At 51.5% G+C, this 16,508-nt stretch overlaps 6 protein-coding genes across 6 annotated transcripts; 3 read left to right on the top strand and 3 right to left on the bottom strand.

Annotated features, from left to right (window-relative positions):
- Positions 1-77: 77 nt before the first annotated feature.
- Positions 78-2,153, bottom strand: CCOS01_10461 (uncharacterized protein; the record flags this gene model as incomplete). Its single annotated transcript, XM_060458616.1, has 1 exon — positions 78-2,153. One exon carries the CDS (start codon positions 2,151-2,153, stop codon positions 78-80), a length of 2,076 nt encoding a protein of 691 aa, XP_060310418.1.
- Positions 2,154-4,112: 1,959 nt separating this feature from the next.
- CCOS01_10462 (uncharacterized protein) lies at positions 4,113-4,505 on the bottom strand (the record flags this gene model as incomplete). Its single annotated transcript, XM_060458617.1, has 1 exon — positions 4,113-4,505. The coding sequence occupies one exon, from the start codon at positions 4,503-4,505 to the stop codon at positions 4,113-4,115; it is 393 nt and encodes a 130-aa protein (XP_060310419.1).
- A 2,224-nt stretch (positions 4,506-6,729) lies between these two features.
- On the top strand, positions 6,730-7,050 carry CCOS01_10463 (solid-state culture specific ATP-grasp domain-containing protein; the record flags this gene model as incomplete). Its single annotated transcript, XM_060458618.1, has 1 exon — positions 6,730-7,050. The coding sequence occupies one exon, from the start codon at positions 6,730-6,732 to the stop codon at positions 7,048-7,050; it is 321 nt and encodes a 106-aa protein (XP_060310420.1).
- A 404-nt stretch (positions 7,051-7,454) lies between these two features.
- CCOS01_10464 (WD domain-containing protein) lies at positions 7,455-10,699 on the bottom strand (the record flags this gene model as incomplete). The annotated part of the gene is made up of 3 exons (XM_060458619.1): positions 7,455-7,549; positions 7,606-10,302; positions 10,372-10,699. 3 exons carry the CDS (start codon positions 10,697-10,699, stop codon positions 7,455-7,457), a joined length of 3,120 nt encoding a protein of 1,039 aa, XP_060310421.1.
- Positions 10,700-11,659: 960 nt separating this feature from the next.
- On the top strand, positions 11,660-12,691 carry CCOS01_10465 (NmrA-like family protein; the record flags this gene model as incomplete). The annotated part of the gene is made up of 1 exon (XM_060458620.1): positions 11,660-12,691. One exon carries the CDS (start codon positions 11,660-11,662, stop codon positions 12,689-12,691), a length of 1,032 nt encoding a protein of 343 aa, XP_060310422.1.
- A 1,902-nt stretch (positions 12,692-14,593) lies between these two features.
- Positions 14,594-15,213, top strand: CCOS01_10466 (ribonuclease; the record flags this gene model as incomplete). Its single annotated transcript, XM_060458621.1, has 2 exons — positions 14,594-14,990; positions 15,101-15,213. The coding sequence occupies 2 exons, from the start codon at positions 14,594-14,596 to the stop codon at positions 15,211-15,213; spliced, it is 510 nt and encodes a 169-aa protein (XP_060310423.1).
- Positions 15,214-16,508: the final 1,295 nt, after the last annotated feature.

Here is a 16,508-nt window from a genome sequence, read left to right on the forward strand (position 1 = left end):
GTTTATGAAGTTTACAAAGAAAAAAGCTGTTGCCAGGTCGAAATCTTATGCCCACGATCCTGCCAACGATCACCATGTCAGGTCTCAACGCAGATGACGCCGCTGCCGCTACTATTCACCCGATGACCCGACTTGCGAGTGGTACTCGTCGTAATAGTCTTGGTTCCAGATCGCGAGTTCATCTCATGCATCTGCGCACTCATCCTCTCCTCCAACCTCTCCATCGCCCTGCACTTCTCCTCGAATCTTACCACAGCCTCGTCACGCTCACGATCCGCTGTGTTGCGCGCAGTAATGGCTGTCTCCTTCTGCTCCCGCGCCTCGCGGAGCATGGTGCGCATGGCCGAGATCTCGTACTCATAGCTGGAGCTTCCTTCCTCAATCTCGGTGATGCTCTCGTATGCCTCCTCGTACTTGACCTCCCACTCCTGGCACTTGGCCTTGAGGGCGCCGCACCTGCTGTTGAGCGACTCGACCTCGATCTTGAGCACAGCTGAGGCGGACTGGTGACTCTCGATCTCAATCTGGAGCTTCTCGATCTGCTTCCTGCAGTCGCTTAGGTCGCAGTCGAGACGCTCAATGCGCTCCGTCTTGGTGTGGATCTCCTCTTGCGACTTCTTGAGAATGGTCTCAGTGTGGCTGAGGGTCTCCTGCACAAGAAGAAGCTGACGATGGTTCTCGTTGGCGCGACCGACGGCACGCTCGCCCTCGTCCTTGAGGCGCTTCTTCTCGATGATGAGAAGACGAAGCTCTTCTGTCTTCTTCGTAATGGTCTCCCGCAGTTCGGTGCGTGTGATCTCGATGCGGGAGATCTCTTCGCGGAGGGAAATGATTTCACGGTCGCAGTGCTCCCACTTGAGCTTCCACTTGCCACAGTTGTCTTCGGCCGCCTCCCACCGGCAGTGCTCTTCCTCAAGCTCACGCTTGAGTCTGATGATGCACTGATCGAGCTCTTCCTTTTCGTTCCGGATCTTGATGATAATCTCCTCCTTCTCGTTCTTGATTCTGGTGATGGCTTCTTCCTTCTCACTCTTGACCTTGGTGATGGCCTCCTCCTTTTCGTTCTTGACTCTGATGATGGTCTCCTGTTGCTCCTTAACCTCAGACTTCTTCTTCTCGTACAGCTCTTCTATCTCCTTGTACTTCCGCTTCAGCTCATCGTACTTGTGGTCGCACTTGCGGATATGGTCCTCAAGCTCGCCCCGCCTGTGGAGCCACTCGTGCTTCTCCTCCTTGAGTATCAGGTGGCTCTTCCTGATGTCTACAAGCTCCTTATGAGTCGACTCGAACTTGGTAGTAATCTCCTCGTGCTTGGAAGTCAGCTCGGTGAGCTTCAGGTCCATGTCCGCACGCTCGCCTCGCAGCTTGCCACACTGATCCTCAAGATCGGCACGGGCAGCTGTAGTGGCCACTAAGGTGAGTCTCGTCTGCTCAGAGGTCTTCTTCAGCTCTTCGTGTTCTTTCTTGATGTAGGTGTAGGTATCCTTGGCTTCGGCGATCTCATGTCGGAGGGTCTTGCACTCGTTGTCTCGTGCAGATAGCTCCAGCTTGAACTTCGAAGCGCTGTTGATGGCTGCAGTGAGCTCCAGCCGCACCTTGACAAGCTCCTGCTTCTGGCCTTCATGCTCGTGGTTGTGGTGACTGTGCTCCCTCTCCTTGCGCTCCATGACCTCGGTCAACTCCTCGTAGCGCTCAGTCATGCGATGCATCTCAGAGTAGACAGACTCGCGCTCGGTGATGATCTTGCTCCAGACTTCGCGCAACGACATGCTTCGTCTCGACATGCTAGACATGAGTTCTGTGAGCGCCGCGAACTCAAGCTCTGCCTGGCGAGTGAGCTCCTTCGATACTTCAGAACTGAAGCTGGAGCTGTGGGAGCTTGAATGGAACTCATTGCTATAGGACCGTCGACTGACACGACGCCTGGTAGTATACGCGCTCCTAACGGACCCAGTAGGACTGCTTGTACGAGGAGATGTTGCGGATGGGTAAGACGGGAGAAGACGAGGTCGGCTTCGCTCGTTGATGCTGAGACCCGACATCTCGCTCGTCAGCAAATCCGACTCGCCCGGAGTGATCGGCGTCGGGATGTCAATGTCTACTCCCAAGTGAGTCTGGGAGTGGCCATGGTCATGGTCATGAGTGGTCGCCATGTTGCTGTGTAGTCCAAAATGTGAAGCAAGAGTAGAATCTAAAGACAGGTAGAAGCCTTCGGCCATGGGGTAAGGGGAATATCAACAAATTTGTCAAGCCGCATTTGGGCAGGCGACAACGCACATGCGACACGGGACTTTTAAGGCCTTGGACTTACCGGACTAGCTTTTCCGTTACCTCAGCTTCAGCTATTCACAAAGAATGATCATCAGTGCCGCTCGTATGGGCATGATCCTATTAATTTTTGTTTCTGGTAGGCTGAGACACAGCTGAAGTATGGCGGATGGCTGAAATCCAAAAGCAGCGCAGTATCAACTAGTAAGATCCCATCCTCTGTCCATTTCCTCTCGAAGAAGCTTCCCGGCAAATTTGATGGCTTGCAATGGCTTGCGATGGCTTGCGATGGCTTGCGATGGCGATGAAGCAACATTCATAGCTTCGTGATCTGCAGGGTAGGCCGAGACCTGATGTGCCTGTTGAGAGAGGCTAGGCGATGTCGGTAAACGCCAGGGTCCTCATGCTTGCATCCCTAGCTGTCGTAGTTGAGCCAGCCACAGGCAGCCCTCCCGCGTCGGCCGAAGGGTATAGATGAGTCCGATTGGCTTCTGCGTTACGACCCAAAATGGCGAAGGAGGTGAATTCGAGACATATCCCGCGCGCAGGGCACAGATTACCCCAAAAGGAATGGTCCTTGTCTCTGTCAGTTTACTCCTAAGCTCTTCGCTTAGAATGGATAATCTACTGAGCCATATGGCCGAAAGCGGTCATATCTTTCCCCGCGTGGAGTTCATATCGACTTTGAAAGTCACTGCCGGGGTTGCAGACGTCTCCCCGCAGAAGACTTACTAACTTAGGCAAAGACGCGCCCGTTTGTCGCCCAATTATCGCTCGGCTGGCAAAATGTTATTGACTGCTAGTTGTGGAGTCTTCGTTACCACTGGTCAAATTCCAGCAATTTCATCTGAGACCCTGACTGCATTCAGCTCCCAGACCCGGCAGCTTGTGTGAAACCTTTTGACTTACCATAGCGGAGGAACTTCGAAAGATAACATTCTCCGAGCCCCTTATTTCCCAAGAAACTAAGATCAGCATTCGTGATGCCCATCATTTCTCGAATGCGCAATCTCTGTCGCGTTCCTTACGCGAAGAGATGACCGCCAGACGGCGATCATCGCGTTCTTGGCTGGAGCCGGTGAGAAAAATGGAAGCACAGTCTTCGAGACACAATACCTCGACAATCGTGGGGGTCTCGTTATAGTTTCTTTGCACATTATCAAGGTCTGCGGTCACCTTTGAGCTACATATTTTCACCTAGCAGATGAGATTGGCAGTCCGAGAAGTGACGCCTTATTTCCTTCCACCGGTGCAAAATGACTCAATACATGGCAAGCCAATCAGATCTCGTAAAGTTTGTCTGCAGCAACTATGATAACAATGGTCCTTTGGGACCTTGTCCTATTGTATGCGACCAAGTTGTTGTAGAAGACCTGGCAGTATGGGCGTCGGAGAGAGCGGGCGTTGACCAGGCAATTGTGGGAGTGATATGGGCTGCATCTTTTCGTGGGATTAGCAGCTGTGAGCTATTAGCTGCCCACTGATATAGACGCCACAATTGTGGAATCAGACCTTTTCCGGCCAGGGTACCATGTGCTCCCCGAGCTTCCGTTTGAACAACACCTGTTTATAAACATCGCCTTGCTCAAGACGCCCGCTATTCCCAAGTTACGAACTTCATCACTCTAGTTAAGTGGACAGACGACACGTGAGTGAGGGATACGGTGGGTCTTCTAGAAAGAGTCACAGGCCCAGACAGATATCATTATGATAAAAATTGCCTCATTAATGATTGTAATTATTCAGATGCTGCCTCTTTGTTGAAAAGGCATCGCTAGGTATATCATACGAAAGCTTTGAGAGCACTCTGCATCAACCACCTCTTTCTTCGTGGATGTTGGCTCTTATGCCTTGTCGCACTTTAGGTTCCAGCTGCTCTGCGGCGAACAGACGACCGCACCATTGAACTTCAGTGTAGTCTTCGCCTGGCTGCTGCGTGCGTGGTTGTACGTGATCCAAATGCCATTTTGCGCAATGTTCCTGCCATCCGTCGATCTGCAGGCGGTGTTGACCTCGTTCCACCATCCGGCCTTGAGCTGCAGCTCATCTCTGCGGTTGTTGATGGCCCACTTGAGGTCTCCGAAGCTGAGGTCGTTACCAGTCCAGAGACCAGAGCACAGGAGACGCCGGGCCTTGGTTGTGGCGCCAACAACGGCAGGTGCAGGCTCAGCAACTGCTTCTGGTGTAGGTGCGGCGATAGCGCTGGCTGCGAGGAGCAGGATGGCTTGGAACTTCATTTTTGTTGTCTGGGTGCCTTATTGATCTGTTTTTGTAGGGATTTTGCCGTGAATTTGGGTTAGATGAAGGGTTGATTTCAGACTGATGTACAATATTATGAGAAGCCTTAACAGTCTTGGGGATAAAGAGTTGCTGTCTTGGAAACTCGATATATCAAGCCAAACTGTTGACTCAAATACTCGCACACAATGGATTCAAGGACACTACCTCGCCATGGTAATTTCCTCGATAGTATTCAAGAACACGCTATGCCTCACATGTTGTACATGACTTGTACCGGCGGGTCGACGTTTAATGCTACTGAGTCCCTGATTTGCTCAACTGTCTCTAGAACCCCACTACAGCGAAGCATCCCACCGGTGAACGGATATCGGCAGGATAAATTTCGCGAACGATGATCAACAGCTTGGTTGGGTGGCCTCGGTCCTATCGGCTATCCCGTACACACAAAATCCACGCGGTATTAGCCCGCGTATTCGGGTACACATGATTCAGTACAAGACAAGCCAAAGGCCCAAAGCTCTACAAAGTGTTATTGCTGCAATTGGCGGCTGGAACAGGGTTATGTGAAAGCGAGTTATTCGGCTCCGAACCTCTGTAAACTGGGACTCGGACCAACGAAGTACGTACAATTAGACCTCTTGAACCACGCAAGGTTTACAAAGCTTAAATGATTAAACACCGCTGCAATCTTCGCTAGCCGTTCGTATTACACGCGAAATGGTTGGAGCACATTGGGGAGGATATCCATTCAGGATAAATGATCTGTTGATCGCGAGAAGAAGATATCCCGCGAAATTACTTGGCTTGTCCACGTTTGCTGTGTTTTTTCTTCGCCTAGCATACATTAAACTCATCAGCCTTTGGACCTTCACTCGAAGGGAAGCGTCAGCGTCATTGTATGCAACCTTATCAACCGCTGACTTGAGTCATTCGTACCTCACCTCCGAATTGAATGTTGAAATTTAGTTGGGTTCATGCTAGCGACAGGCAACTCGGATGATCGGATGCCGCAAGTCATGCGGTGTGCGATTCTAAGATCGAGGCGGGCCACTTCTACCAAACTTCATCCTCTCTAGCTGTTCAAGGGAATGGACTCATCTGGGGATAGTAAGTTCTCAGAACACAAGCTTTGTGACCTGTATGCTTATCCCTGTACATGTGCTTCTCCACGCTGAATCGTTCATAGTTGCTATAGACCTAGTTGCGTAACCTCCCATATAGCAGTGCACCTGATGCGGCTGGCCTTGGTTTGTCACTGCTGCTCTGAGCACGCCGACCTCATCCCCGGCCAACTGATCTTCTAATGAGTTCTGTGACCATAATGGGTCTAGCATGGTACCTTATGTTGAGGTACGCTGTAGTATAACATACCTAATGGATTGATACTGCGTTTAACTTACCTAGTCCCAAGCAACAATGAAGACGTGGGTTTCACGCCTGATTATGGCAACTTGTCCTTTTTATCCAGATTTCTCCAATTCGCCCGTCTTGTTAGAGGGCTTTCTAAACAAGAAATAAACTGCTATCTTGAATCTTTCCCCCTTTTCTCGCAGTCTCAACTTGGCTTCCACTGCTAGACATCCCTTGACACAGCCCATGGCCTACTACACGCGTAATGTTGGACATTGCAGAAAGATTATCAATGAATCAGGTCGTGGAGTAGTAGGTTGATGCGCAGTGGAAAATTTGGATGCGGAAAGCTCAGGTTTCACTTACCTGAGTTGTTAAAGACACATAATAGCTTCTCTAGCAATATGGCAAGACGGGGATGGGCTAAAGCAGGTTGCAACAATCGGAAAAGGAAACAGCTTTTTACATATCGTCATTTACCATATGTAGCTCCGAAAAGCAGCATAATCAAAGATCGGCACAGCGACAGCTGAAGATTCGTTCACTTGAAATGAGCATCTTGCCATCTCTGCCACGAACAATGTCCCTATCACGCCAATTAAAGTCCAACGAAGCGTTGAAAGGATTTCCCCGTGTTTTATATCAGAATAACTTTGGACTGTTTGGTCCGTTCGCTTGGTTAGTGGCAAAGCTATCTTTTGTTTGTTCTTTTCATGCTAGAAAAACAACTTCAATAAAGATTTTGATGCTAGGACAGAGACCTGCAATATACCGCGAGGTACACGAGACGCCATTATTTAAATCTTAACATGTGCCCCCGACTTCTTCAACTTCCACATTGTCGACCTCAACATCAGAACCTCAGGTTCAATGTGCCTCCCCCTCCCACGAAATCACTTCACAGCCCGTGGCCGCTGGAGCGCATCTTCCTTCTCCAACAGCTACAAGAAGTCCTGCGACGCTTTCATCGAGTTCTTCCAGAAGAAATTTGGTATGGGGACGATGTGCGTGATCAGCTGGTACGATGATCCGGGCACGGGCTGTGGCCTGGCTGACGTGGCTGTCGGTGCTGAAGATGTGGATGGGTTACGGACGGCGATGAAGAGGGTTCGAGATTTGACGGAGGTGACTTTCCAGTGTTCCTGTATAAGCTATAAGCAAACGAGGAAGTGGAAGAGCTATGGTGGGTAGATTCTGACTTCCGAGGCCTGAGAATGTTTTCTCAGATAGACAACGGACAATACTTGAGATAGAGGAACTTGGCCAGGACGAATTAGGCGAAGCTTTTCGAGCACGTGAGAAAGTAATATGGAATGATATTCACGAGCTTGAGCTCAACTAGAACTGTATCTTGACCACGCCCAACCCACCCCAAAGTAAGGCCAGCGTAAAAAGATGATGCCTGGCTCGCCGTGTCCACCCCATTCATAAACACCCAATAGGTACGCCGACTCCCGAAACCTGCCGACGAAGACGCCTTGCCGGCTTTTTTGCTTCTCATCATGCCAACTACCAGTAAGGTTACTTGGTAGGTATACTATACAAACGCTGCGTCTTCATTATCAGACCAGACTTTCAATCCTTCAGCCGATCCCTCATGGCTCAATCTCCATTGCACCGTCACTCTCGAGATTGAGGTCGAGGACACGAGCATACTGGATGGTCAGTCGTTGGAGTTCCCTGAATTTGCCTGAACGATTGTTAGCATGGCTACCTCATGAAGAGTGAATCAGTGAATCAACTTACCGAGAATCATGACAACGCCCTTCAGGAGCTCCTTGCGGTCCCAGCCACATATCTCGTCCTCTTGGCTGAACCAACCCCGGCCGCCCTCGCTTGGCTTCTCGTCCTTGTCTCTTAAGATACCGCCGAGCAGGCTGTTAAGGAGCTCTTCAACCTTGCCTCGATGACCCTCGGCACCAAGACGCTTCGCATACATGAACAAGTAGAGCCGGAACTCGTCCCTTGCATCCAGGTGTAGAGAGGCGGCAATGCGGTTTTCAAGATGAGCAATACTCACCGTTGATTCAAAGCCCTCAAAGCCGTCTTTTGTCAACAACATTTTGACGATGCGCTGCAAGGTGTAGGCGCGACCCTTGAGAAGGAACTCATTCGTTGTGTGCCTTTCGAGGTAGGGAATGATACCGGCGGAAACGTTGGCTGTACTGTCGTCCTTGGGCTTCGCGGGCGTGACGGGTCCAACGGCAGTCGACTGCAGAGCGCCAATCGATGAGTCGTTACTGTTCCAGTACTGGGAGCCAACAGCCCACCAGGCTTCGCTTACCCGCTGCCATGTGAACATGTCCCGGGTGTAGCAGTAGCCGTCTCCGTTGGTCAGCGTCACCACAATGTGGCCAGCCGAGTTCAGTTGAGCTGATGTGATGCCGGGACCTGGTGTTGTTGTATTGAGGTTGAGCGACGTTGTCGCGAGTTCGAGGACGGGGCCTAGTGATACTGGGGGATGCAGGGCTGCTTGCCTTTGTAGGTCCCAGACGTGGCACAAACCGACAGCATTGATGCAAAGCAAATAATTATTGCGGCATTCGAGGATGACTGGTTGGGATTCCATGATGATCGGGTTCATCAATCGTCGTCCAGCGGGTGTCCAGGTGTAGATACTGCCATCTTCGCATGCCACTGCCCAGAAATTCTTGTTGCCAGTGACAAGGATGACTGCTCTCGGCAGGTAGTCCTGCCAAAGAAGCGTCCCACGCTTGGTAGCAGAAATGAATGAGGGGTCCCTGATTTGAGCAGGGTTTCGGGCTTCAAGGATGATGTTTTCGGGCACCTTGGAGGCGTCATCTGTGCTGCTTTCCGGGAGCAAGACCCCTCGTTCGAGGGGCCTCACAATCTGAGATCTGACTTTGGGTACAGCCAGCCGAATTTGCGCAAAGGCAATCGATGGATTCAACACCGCAGGCCTAAGATACTCGGGTGTGGGTACAACGCCGTAAGCAGCCGGCACGACCGAAGCTGGCTCGACGCCATCGACGCCGTTCAGTACCACAGGCGTTGGCCCCGTTGCCTGCCGCTTTGATGCGGGATCCTCTTCGTCCTCGCCCTCGATGACTGGGGTCTTGCGCTTATTTCCGAGCAGCATGGCAGCAACGCCACCTTTGGGAAGACCCTCGAATGGTCTTTCGAGGTCCAAGATGGTCTGGGGTGTATCGTTCTGTGCAGCCTTCGATGTCGATGTTGAGCCCACTAGCTGGGTTTGAGGGAGAGACGATTGGCCGGTGCCGGATGAGGATACAAGGAGAGGCGCAACACGTTTCCTACCGTCCTTGCCAACCGTCACCCGGGACTTGAGCTCCTTGACCCTCTCCCCCGACTTATCGCCATTCTCTTCTGCAGGCTTTTCCCTCTCTTTCTCTGGCTCGACATTGCCGTTGGTGGGCCTCGGCGTTGATGTGCCCGTGGCTGTCCCATTGCCAACCGGTTTGGTTCCGTTAGTCGCAGGCGTTGCCCCTTTGGAGGAACCCGGGTCACCCATCAAGGCGCCCATCCTTGACTCTGCAGCTCGAGACTCGCCAGCTTTACTTTGATTCTCCAGGTTCAGACCTTCTATGTCCTCTGCGATACCCATGCCTTTCCTTGACGCGCCGTATTTCTGAAGAGCCTTGTCATTTTCGCCAGCGTCCGCAACCCAACCAAGCTCCCCGTGATCGAATGATATTCCGAGAAGTGTGCCGTCCAAGCTGGCGGCGAAAATGGTAGTTCCGTCGGGTGACCAAGCCAAGTCAGAAATGGATTTGCTGGCTACATCCTGAAGAATGACTACAGGTCGTGAGGTGTTCGTATTCCAGATACTCAGGGTCTTGTCTTGGCCTGCTGAGGCTATAACAGTGACCAAGGCATTGTTGTCTGGTTGCTCCGCCGGATTCTCCGTATGAAACAGGCGTGGCGAGAACATGCAGACCTCGGTCGGCCCTTCGTGGCCGATTAGGTTGATCTCACTGTCCCATCGTGTTCGTTCAATTATCGCGACTGAGCTGACAGGACCATTGACGGCGTTTGGAGCGGCAATGTGGTTCCCATCAGGAGACCAGGAGCATCGCCGAAAGTAAGTAGTCAACGGTGAACTCTTAAAGGGCCCGCTGATTGTTTGCTCCAACACAAAGTTGTTAACCATATCATGTTGCGTCGCATTCGGTGCAGGTGGCGTAAAACGGAAGATTTTAATTGTTCGATCGTCGCTGGCGGTCGCAAAGAACTTGTTTGCAGGATCGAACGTGATGCCTTTTACGTGACTTGAGTGGACGGTTATGGTCTTGAGCTTCTCGAAGCTGTGGCCCGACCAGACCACAATCTTGGAGTCCAAGCCAACCGACACCAGTATGGAGGAATCGTAGGACCAGGCAAGGTCCTGGACATCGTTCTCGTGTCCGACGAGTCGCTTGTACGTCTTCCAATTCTCGACCGGTGGGGGTTCGGCGCCAAGTCCTGTAATATTGCATTAGCATCCGTCACGTCGAGGGCATAGCGCATTGGGTTTCGGCAGGAGCGCATTACCAAAAGAAGCGACCGGAGGGTTCTTGTCAAGATGGTAGACGCAAATAAGCTTGTCATCGGCACCTGATGCGAGATATCGACCATTTGGAGAGAAGCGAACAGAGTGGATGGTGCCGAGGTGATGGCTCATGTGGCAGAGCTGTCTCGGCTTGCCTTCTGCGTCACCATTCGCATCGCCATAGATGGCCTCGGTTGACCACACTCTGACATGGCCATCGCCTCCAGCGGTCGCAAGTCGTCTCCCATCGGAGGATACGTGACAGCTGTACACCTCGAAGTCCTTCTGCTCGCCGGAATGGCTCAGCCACGTAGGCTTAATGACGCGCATCGCGAATGGCCCCCAGTGTCATTTAGACCAGGTCCACGGTCGAGAAGGAGGGTCTGTACGAGAATGCGACGTCGATCGGGGTGTTGCTGAACTTCTCGTCGATGAGTAAGGCGTTGCGATTGATGCGCCACGATGTGGTTGGTGATAGTGAAGCTGGGGGAACTTAAAGCTGAATACGCAAAAAATGGCGACAAGCCAAACAGGTGGGCACAAATTGGGGTTGATTGAATCCCAAGAAAACGCGTTCTGCGGAGCCCGGACGCCCTGGAATTCGCGTCCAAAGCTCCTGCTGCTGCGTACGCTAAATGAGCGGCCAATTGACACCAAAACTGCAAAGGTACGTCCCGTCTTGAGCTGCTGCACAGACCACCTTCGCGGTCTCACATAGACTCGGGACGGATTAATGACCCTCCTCAATCTACGTACCACTACTCACACCATGCATGGAGTACCTTACCTACCTTAGTACCTAAGGTAGGTAATTACCTTACGAACCAAGAAGGAGCGGAGGGTGCAAGATGAGGTAATCGCCTTCCTTCCGTTCAAGTCCCCGGAGCCGGACAATCTTGGTGGAGCATCTTGGCGGCGTTATCGCGGAGCGGAGTCGGCTCGCAATTCCTCCTCGAGGATCCACATTTCCGTGGTAATTAGCCCAAAATCGGTCTGTCTGTTCATCCATCTTTATCTTCATGTCTTTACCTTGGGAATCTAGTCAGCGAACCATGCCACGGCAGGATCATAACAAATCAAGCTGACAAAATCTGCCCGAATCCCCTTATACAGCGGTAACGTTATCCATCAGTCATGGCTGAAATATTCCGTTTAGAAACGACTTAGCCTCAAATCTTTCGGGTTTCTATAAAGATTAACGAATTGGTATTTTCCCTCATGTGCTTTCCAATACATACTTGTACCACGCTGACCTTCTTGCATAATCAAAAAGCCACGCCGCAATCCAACATGAGTTCGCACGAGAAGATCTTGGTCGTCCTGGGCGCTACCGGAAGTCAGGGTGGCTCTGTAGTTCGAGCATTTCTGAACGACACAACCTTGTCGAACTATTGGCACGTACGAGGTGTAACTCGAAATCCATCCTCTGAGTCCGCGGTCAAATTATCAAAGCTTAGAGCGGAAATGGTCTCTGCCTCCCTCGGCTCCGTCTCGGAGCTCAAGTCAGCGTTCGAAGACGCAACGGCGATCTTTGCAGTGACAGACTTCTGGAGTGCGATCAAGACCGAAGAGGTCAAACACAGGGTCCACAGCGAAGAAATTGACCTCGCTATTGCTACCCGGGATCTAGAGGAGACTTGGGGCAGAAATATTGCAACAGCGGCAGCCGAAATACCGACTCTAGAGCGCTTCGTCTTTAGCAGTCTCCCACCTGTCTCCCAACTCAGTCAAGGAAAGCTGAAGCACGTTCACCACTTTGACGGCAAAGCCAACGTTCTCCAATATATTCGACAAGAACATCCCACACTCTGGGCCAAGACTTCACAGATTTTGGTTGGATTCTACAACTCCAATATTTTACCCGACTCGTATTTCGGACCCAAATTCAATCCAGTGACAGGAAAAGTCGAGTTCGAGGGGCCCGTGAGTGACGACAATCTTATACCATTCATCGATGCTTCGTCCAGCACCGGACATTTTGTCAGGGCTCTGGTTCTTGATGCGCCAGCGGGTACAATCCTGGCGGCTTACGACGAGATGAAGTCGCTCGGAGAGTGCGTCGAGTTTCTACGTAGGGAAACGGGTCGGGACTTTGTTTTTGTGCAAAGAAATGTCGAAGAGATGGCGGCCGAATCGCCGCTAGGTCGTGAGGCTCCTGAGAGCTGGGTCTGGCTCGCAGAATATGGTCTCTTTGGAGAGAAAGTTGAAGAATGGAAACAGCTCCTGACATTACCCGGAGGTCTAGAAAGTAGGATTGGAACGGTCAAAGTCGACGAATGGCTTTCAGCACAGGACTGGAGCAAGGCCTTTCAATCGGCTTAGTGTAGTCATGCAGTCGCAACATCTTTATTGTTACGAAACGCAGGATAAGCTAGCCGGCAGTTTTCCTCCTCATTTTCAAACGATTGATCAGTGTTTCGTTCGAACCAATGCTATATGAACATGCTACGGCATTTCCATGGAACTGACCCCTTGTTTTGCTACTTGCGGCAGATGTCTTTGGACTTTGGCTTATCTGATATCCATGGTTTTCATGAATCTTATTATCTCGACACTGTCGACTCCGTCTATAGTCCTTGGTCCGTGTCGAACCCGTGCCTTCGCGATAACATGTTGAAAGATAGTATACACCGGCCGACGCCGACGAAGAAACTCGTGATATCGCAACTCGCTGGCAACCAATTCTTAAGCGAAGCATCCGACGTTTAGATGTCTTGCCTGATTGAGCATCAACGCCGATGCGGGCACAACAACCCGTGGCCGCACTGCATCACATGCGAGCCTGACAACATGGAAAGCCAAGAACCCAAGGAGAAGGTGCAAGCACGTCCGGGCGTCTCCGACAACAGCTAAAGACTACATACAATCAGGCAGAGAGATATGCCTCGAATCAGATTGTCCGGCATCGGGTGAGCGGCACTTGATCCCTGTTTTCAAGGGGCACATATCCCCCACTGAAGCTTGATTAAGGTTAAGCAAGTTCGCTTGGAAACCGGTTGCGAGAAATGAAGATGGAGCTTCGACAGCTAGGAAACTTTTAACTTTGTTGATATGGCGCAATCAATTTGGCTCGCAGCCGGATTATTTACTGGCTTGTGCTCTATTAAATACCTAAAGTAGACTACAAGCTCCCACCTGGAGCTGCTGTATTCGATGAGTACAAACGGGAAGTACAGTCACGGGAAACCACACTGGAATCGCGAGGAAGAAGATTGATGACTTCTCCACCCACTGAATGATTACCTACGCTGATCTCCCGGCGATGGGACGAACGCGCCACGGCTGAGCTGTAACCACATGGAGAAGGTAGCTAACGAGGCAACCTGTAAGCTTCGCAGCAGGCGCTTAAGCTGAAAGGCGGCTTTGCTTTTGCCTCTCCCCCAGACAGATTGCAGCCCACCGGAGCGCAGACAAACCCCCGTGGCAGAATGATAGGGACAGCCCGAACGTTTCAAAACCCACTTCGAGGTTAAGCCTATTTTGACAGCTGGTTAAGAGAATGGTGGATCGGAGCTGGCCGCCAGGGGGGAAAAATAGGCAAAGGCGGGAAACCACAGGGAATCAGGGACTGAGAAGGACGCAACTCAAGACTCAAATGCGGGGATTTCCAACGCCGTGTGGGACGGGAGACACGGGAAAGACTTCCTCACCCGGCCTAGGAACGCTTTTTGTCTTCTTGATGACATTACACAGTTGGTGCTTGGCCCGGGATTGGGGTCGCAATGCCGTCGGTAGATGCGCCTGACTAGCGCACGACATCCATGTCCGCAACACCACTCAAAGGGTGCCATGAAAGCACTGGGCACAACTTGACTTGTTAGTCCTCGACGTGTCAGCAAGCGCGCAAGTCTTAGCAGAAGGAACACTACGGTTACACTAACGAAGCTGAGTGGGAACCTCACAAGGCTTGAGTTGAACCAAGGCGGACCGGACAGGTTTCCCATGTGTTATGGCCTCTTTTATTTTCCAGCCAACCACGTCGGCGTTCCTGGCCATGCGCGATAAGATCCCTAAAAACACCTTCCGCATTAAGGACCGGGGATCGACAAGTGGACACAGCGGAGTCGTGGACGCGCTGACACCGCTACCCTGGGAGACTTGGGACTTTGTGCTTTCGCTTGGCTGTTGCTTGCCGTACTGTAGCATCACACTGGAGTCGGGGTCCTCACAATAATTGGAAAGTCAGTTTGGCCTTCTATTTACAGACAACTTCCGTGTATAAAGATGATGAGGGTTCCCGCGATCATTCAGACTGAAGAGAAGCTCCTCAGGCCCAGTCATCCAGTCTTCGTCTCCCAGCCCACAACCTTCCCCTTCCCAACAACACCAACCACAACCGCCAAGATGCAGTTCTCCGTTGTCCTTGTCTCCCTCTTCGCCCTGGCCGTCTCCGCCGCCCCCGCCGAGATCCAGAAGCGCTCCACCACCTGCGGCAGCACCACCTACACCACCGCCCAGGTCAACGCCGCCTCCAACGCCGCCTGCACCCACGTCAAGGCCGGCACCGTCGCCGGCAGCTCCACCTACCCCCACCGCTACAACAACTACGAGGGCTTCGACTTTGACGTCACCGGCCCGTGGTACGAGTTCCCTATCAAGACCAGCGGCGTCTACACCGGAGGTGAGTTATTCCCCAATCGTCATGTGCGACATGCATCTTTGCGTGTTGCAAGCGTCGCTCGAGTGGTACTGCACTCCTTCAGAAATTCAGTTTACTGACTCTCCATCCAGGCTCCCCCGGTGCCGACCGTGTCGTCATCAATGCTTCTTGCGGCCAGGCTGGCCAGATCACCCACACTGGCGCCAGCGGCAACAACTTCGTCGGCTGCTCCGGTACCTCCTAAATGCTGGATTGAAGGACTTTGTTGGAATTGAAGGGGAGGTTATTATGAAAAGGTCAAAGGGCCTGCTTATGGGTTATGAAAATTCACTTCTGCACATATTAAGCCTGTCGAATATACATAACTGTCAAAATACTATGGCTGCGATGCTTGGGCATTTTATTTCATCGTGACGTGTTTCGCAAGTTATAATGACAACACTGTGACACAAATACTAACCTAAGGTACATGTAGGCATATAGCCAGGTTCTCCCGAATGGCTTACAGCGGCTTGTGGAATACCTATTGAATATAGGACTACTAGGTATTATTGTAGAATCTGCTTCATTCCTGTCTCCTTGAATGATTTTTGGCGCAAATCAGCACTTTTATGCAGTTCTGAAGACATGTACACTTTACCCGTGCGGGCATTTTCATAGTAAAGGTACGGACAATGGCCACATCCGCTCCGCCGGTTGCCGTCAACCACTCACAGCAGTCTCGGCCCCGGAGCGCGGGCCGCTCCGCTGCGTCCCGACACGGTAGTAAGCGTGGTGGGTGTGCCGTCCGCGGCTCGGCCGTCTTGAGGATTCCTCAGCTTAGCTTTGCGGCACATCTGTAAGGAGAATTGGGGTTTAAGGTGACGGATGCTTGGAATGCCTGTCTCCCTCAATCGCGATCGTTGTAATCTCAACACGTTTCCGGCACACTGAACATCATTTCCGAGTGTCTCATATTGACGTCATTAGCAAAAACAAGCTACTTAGGCTAGGGCGAGGAGTGTTCCTCAACAAGGTTGTCTTTGATTTCCCAGAGCAGACACAAGTTTCAAAGGACCTCTCCAATGCGGGGTGGATCATCAGTGTGTCAAGTGCTGGTTACTACCGTTGCCGAAAGACCAGTGCTCATATCCGAATGCTTACGGCAAGGCTCGCTGCTATGATTCAGACGCGCTTCGAACTAACTTCGAAAATGTGTAAATTTCAGATCCCCGCATAGGTATTGTTTGAGATTATGAATGGGGTTTTTAGCATGTGAAAGACTGCCCGTATGCCTCCAGCCTGACACAGTTGGCCTTTCTTGTTATCGAAAAGTTGTGTATGGTTCTCTAGCCTTCAAGATAGCAGTATTTCGCGAATTTCAGTCGTGCGGTAATGGATTCTCTCAGCTACCTGAATATAAATCTTACCTTGAAAGTAATTGAGACGATGAAATATCAGATAATCCCGGAAAAATTCCCATCGTATGAGAATTTCCAAGGGAGGCCGAAGGCCAACAGATGGTGGGGTATGCCATTCCGGAGATCCCAACCCCATTTG

Source organism: Colletotrichum costaricense (assembly GCF_030867565.1).
Source record: "Colletotrichum costaricense strain IMI 309622 chromosome Unknown Scaffold_11.1, whole genome shotgun sequence".
Classification (NCBI taxonomy): domain Eukaryota; kingdom Fungi; phylum Ascomycota; class Sordariomycetes; order Glomerellales; family Glomerellaceae; genus Colletotrichum; species Colletotrichum costaricense.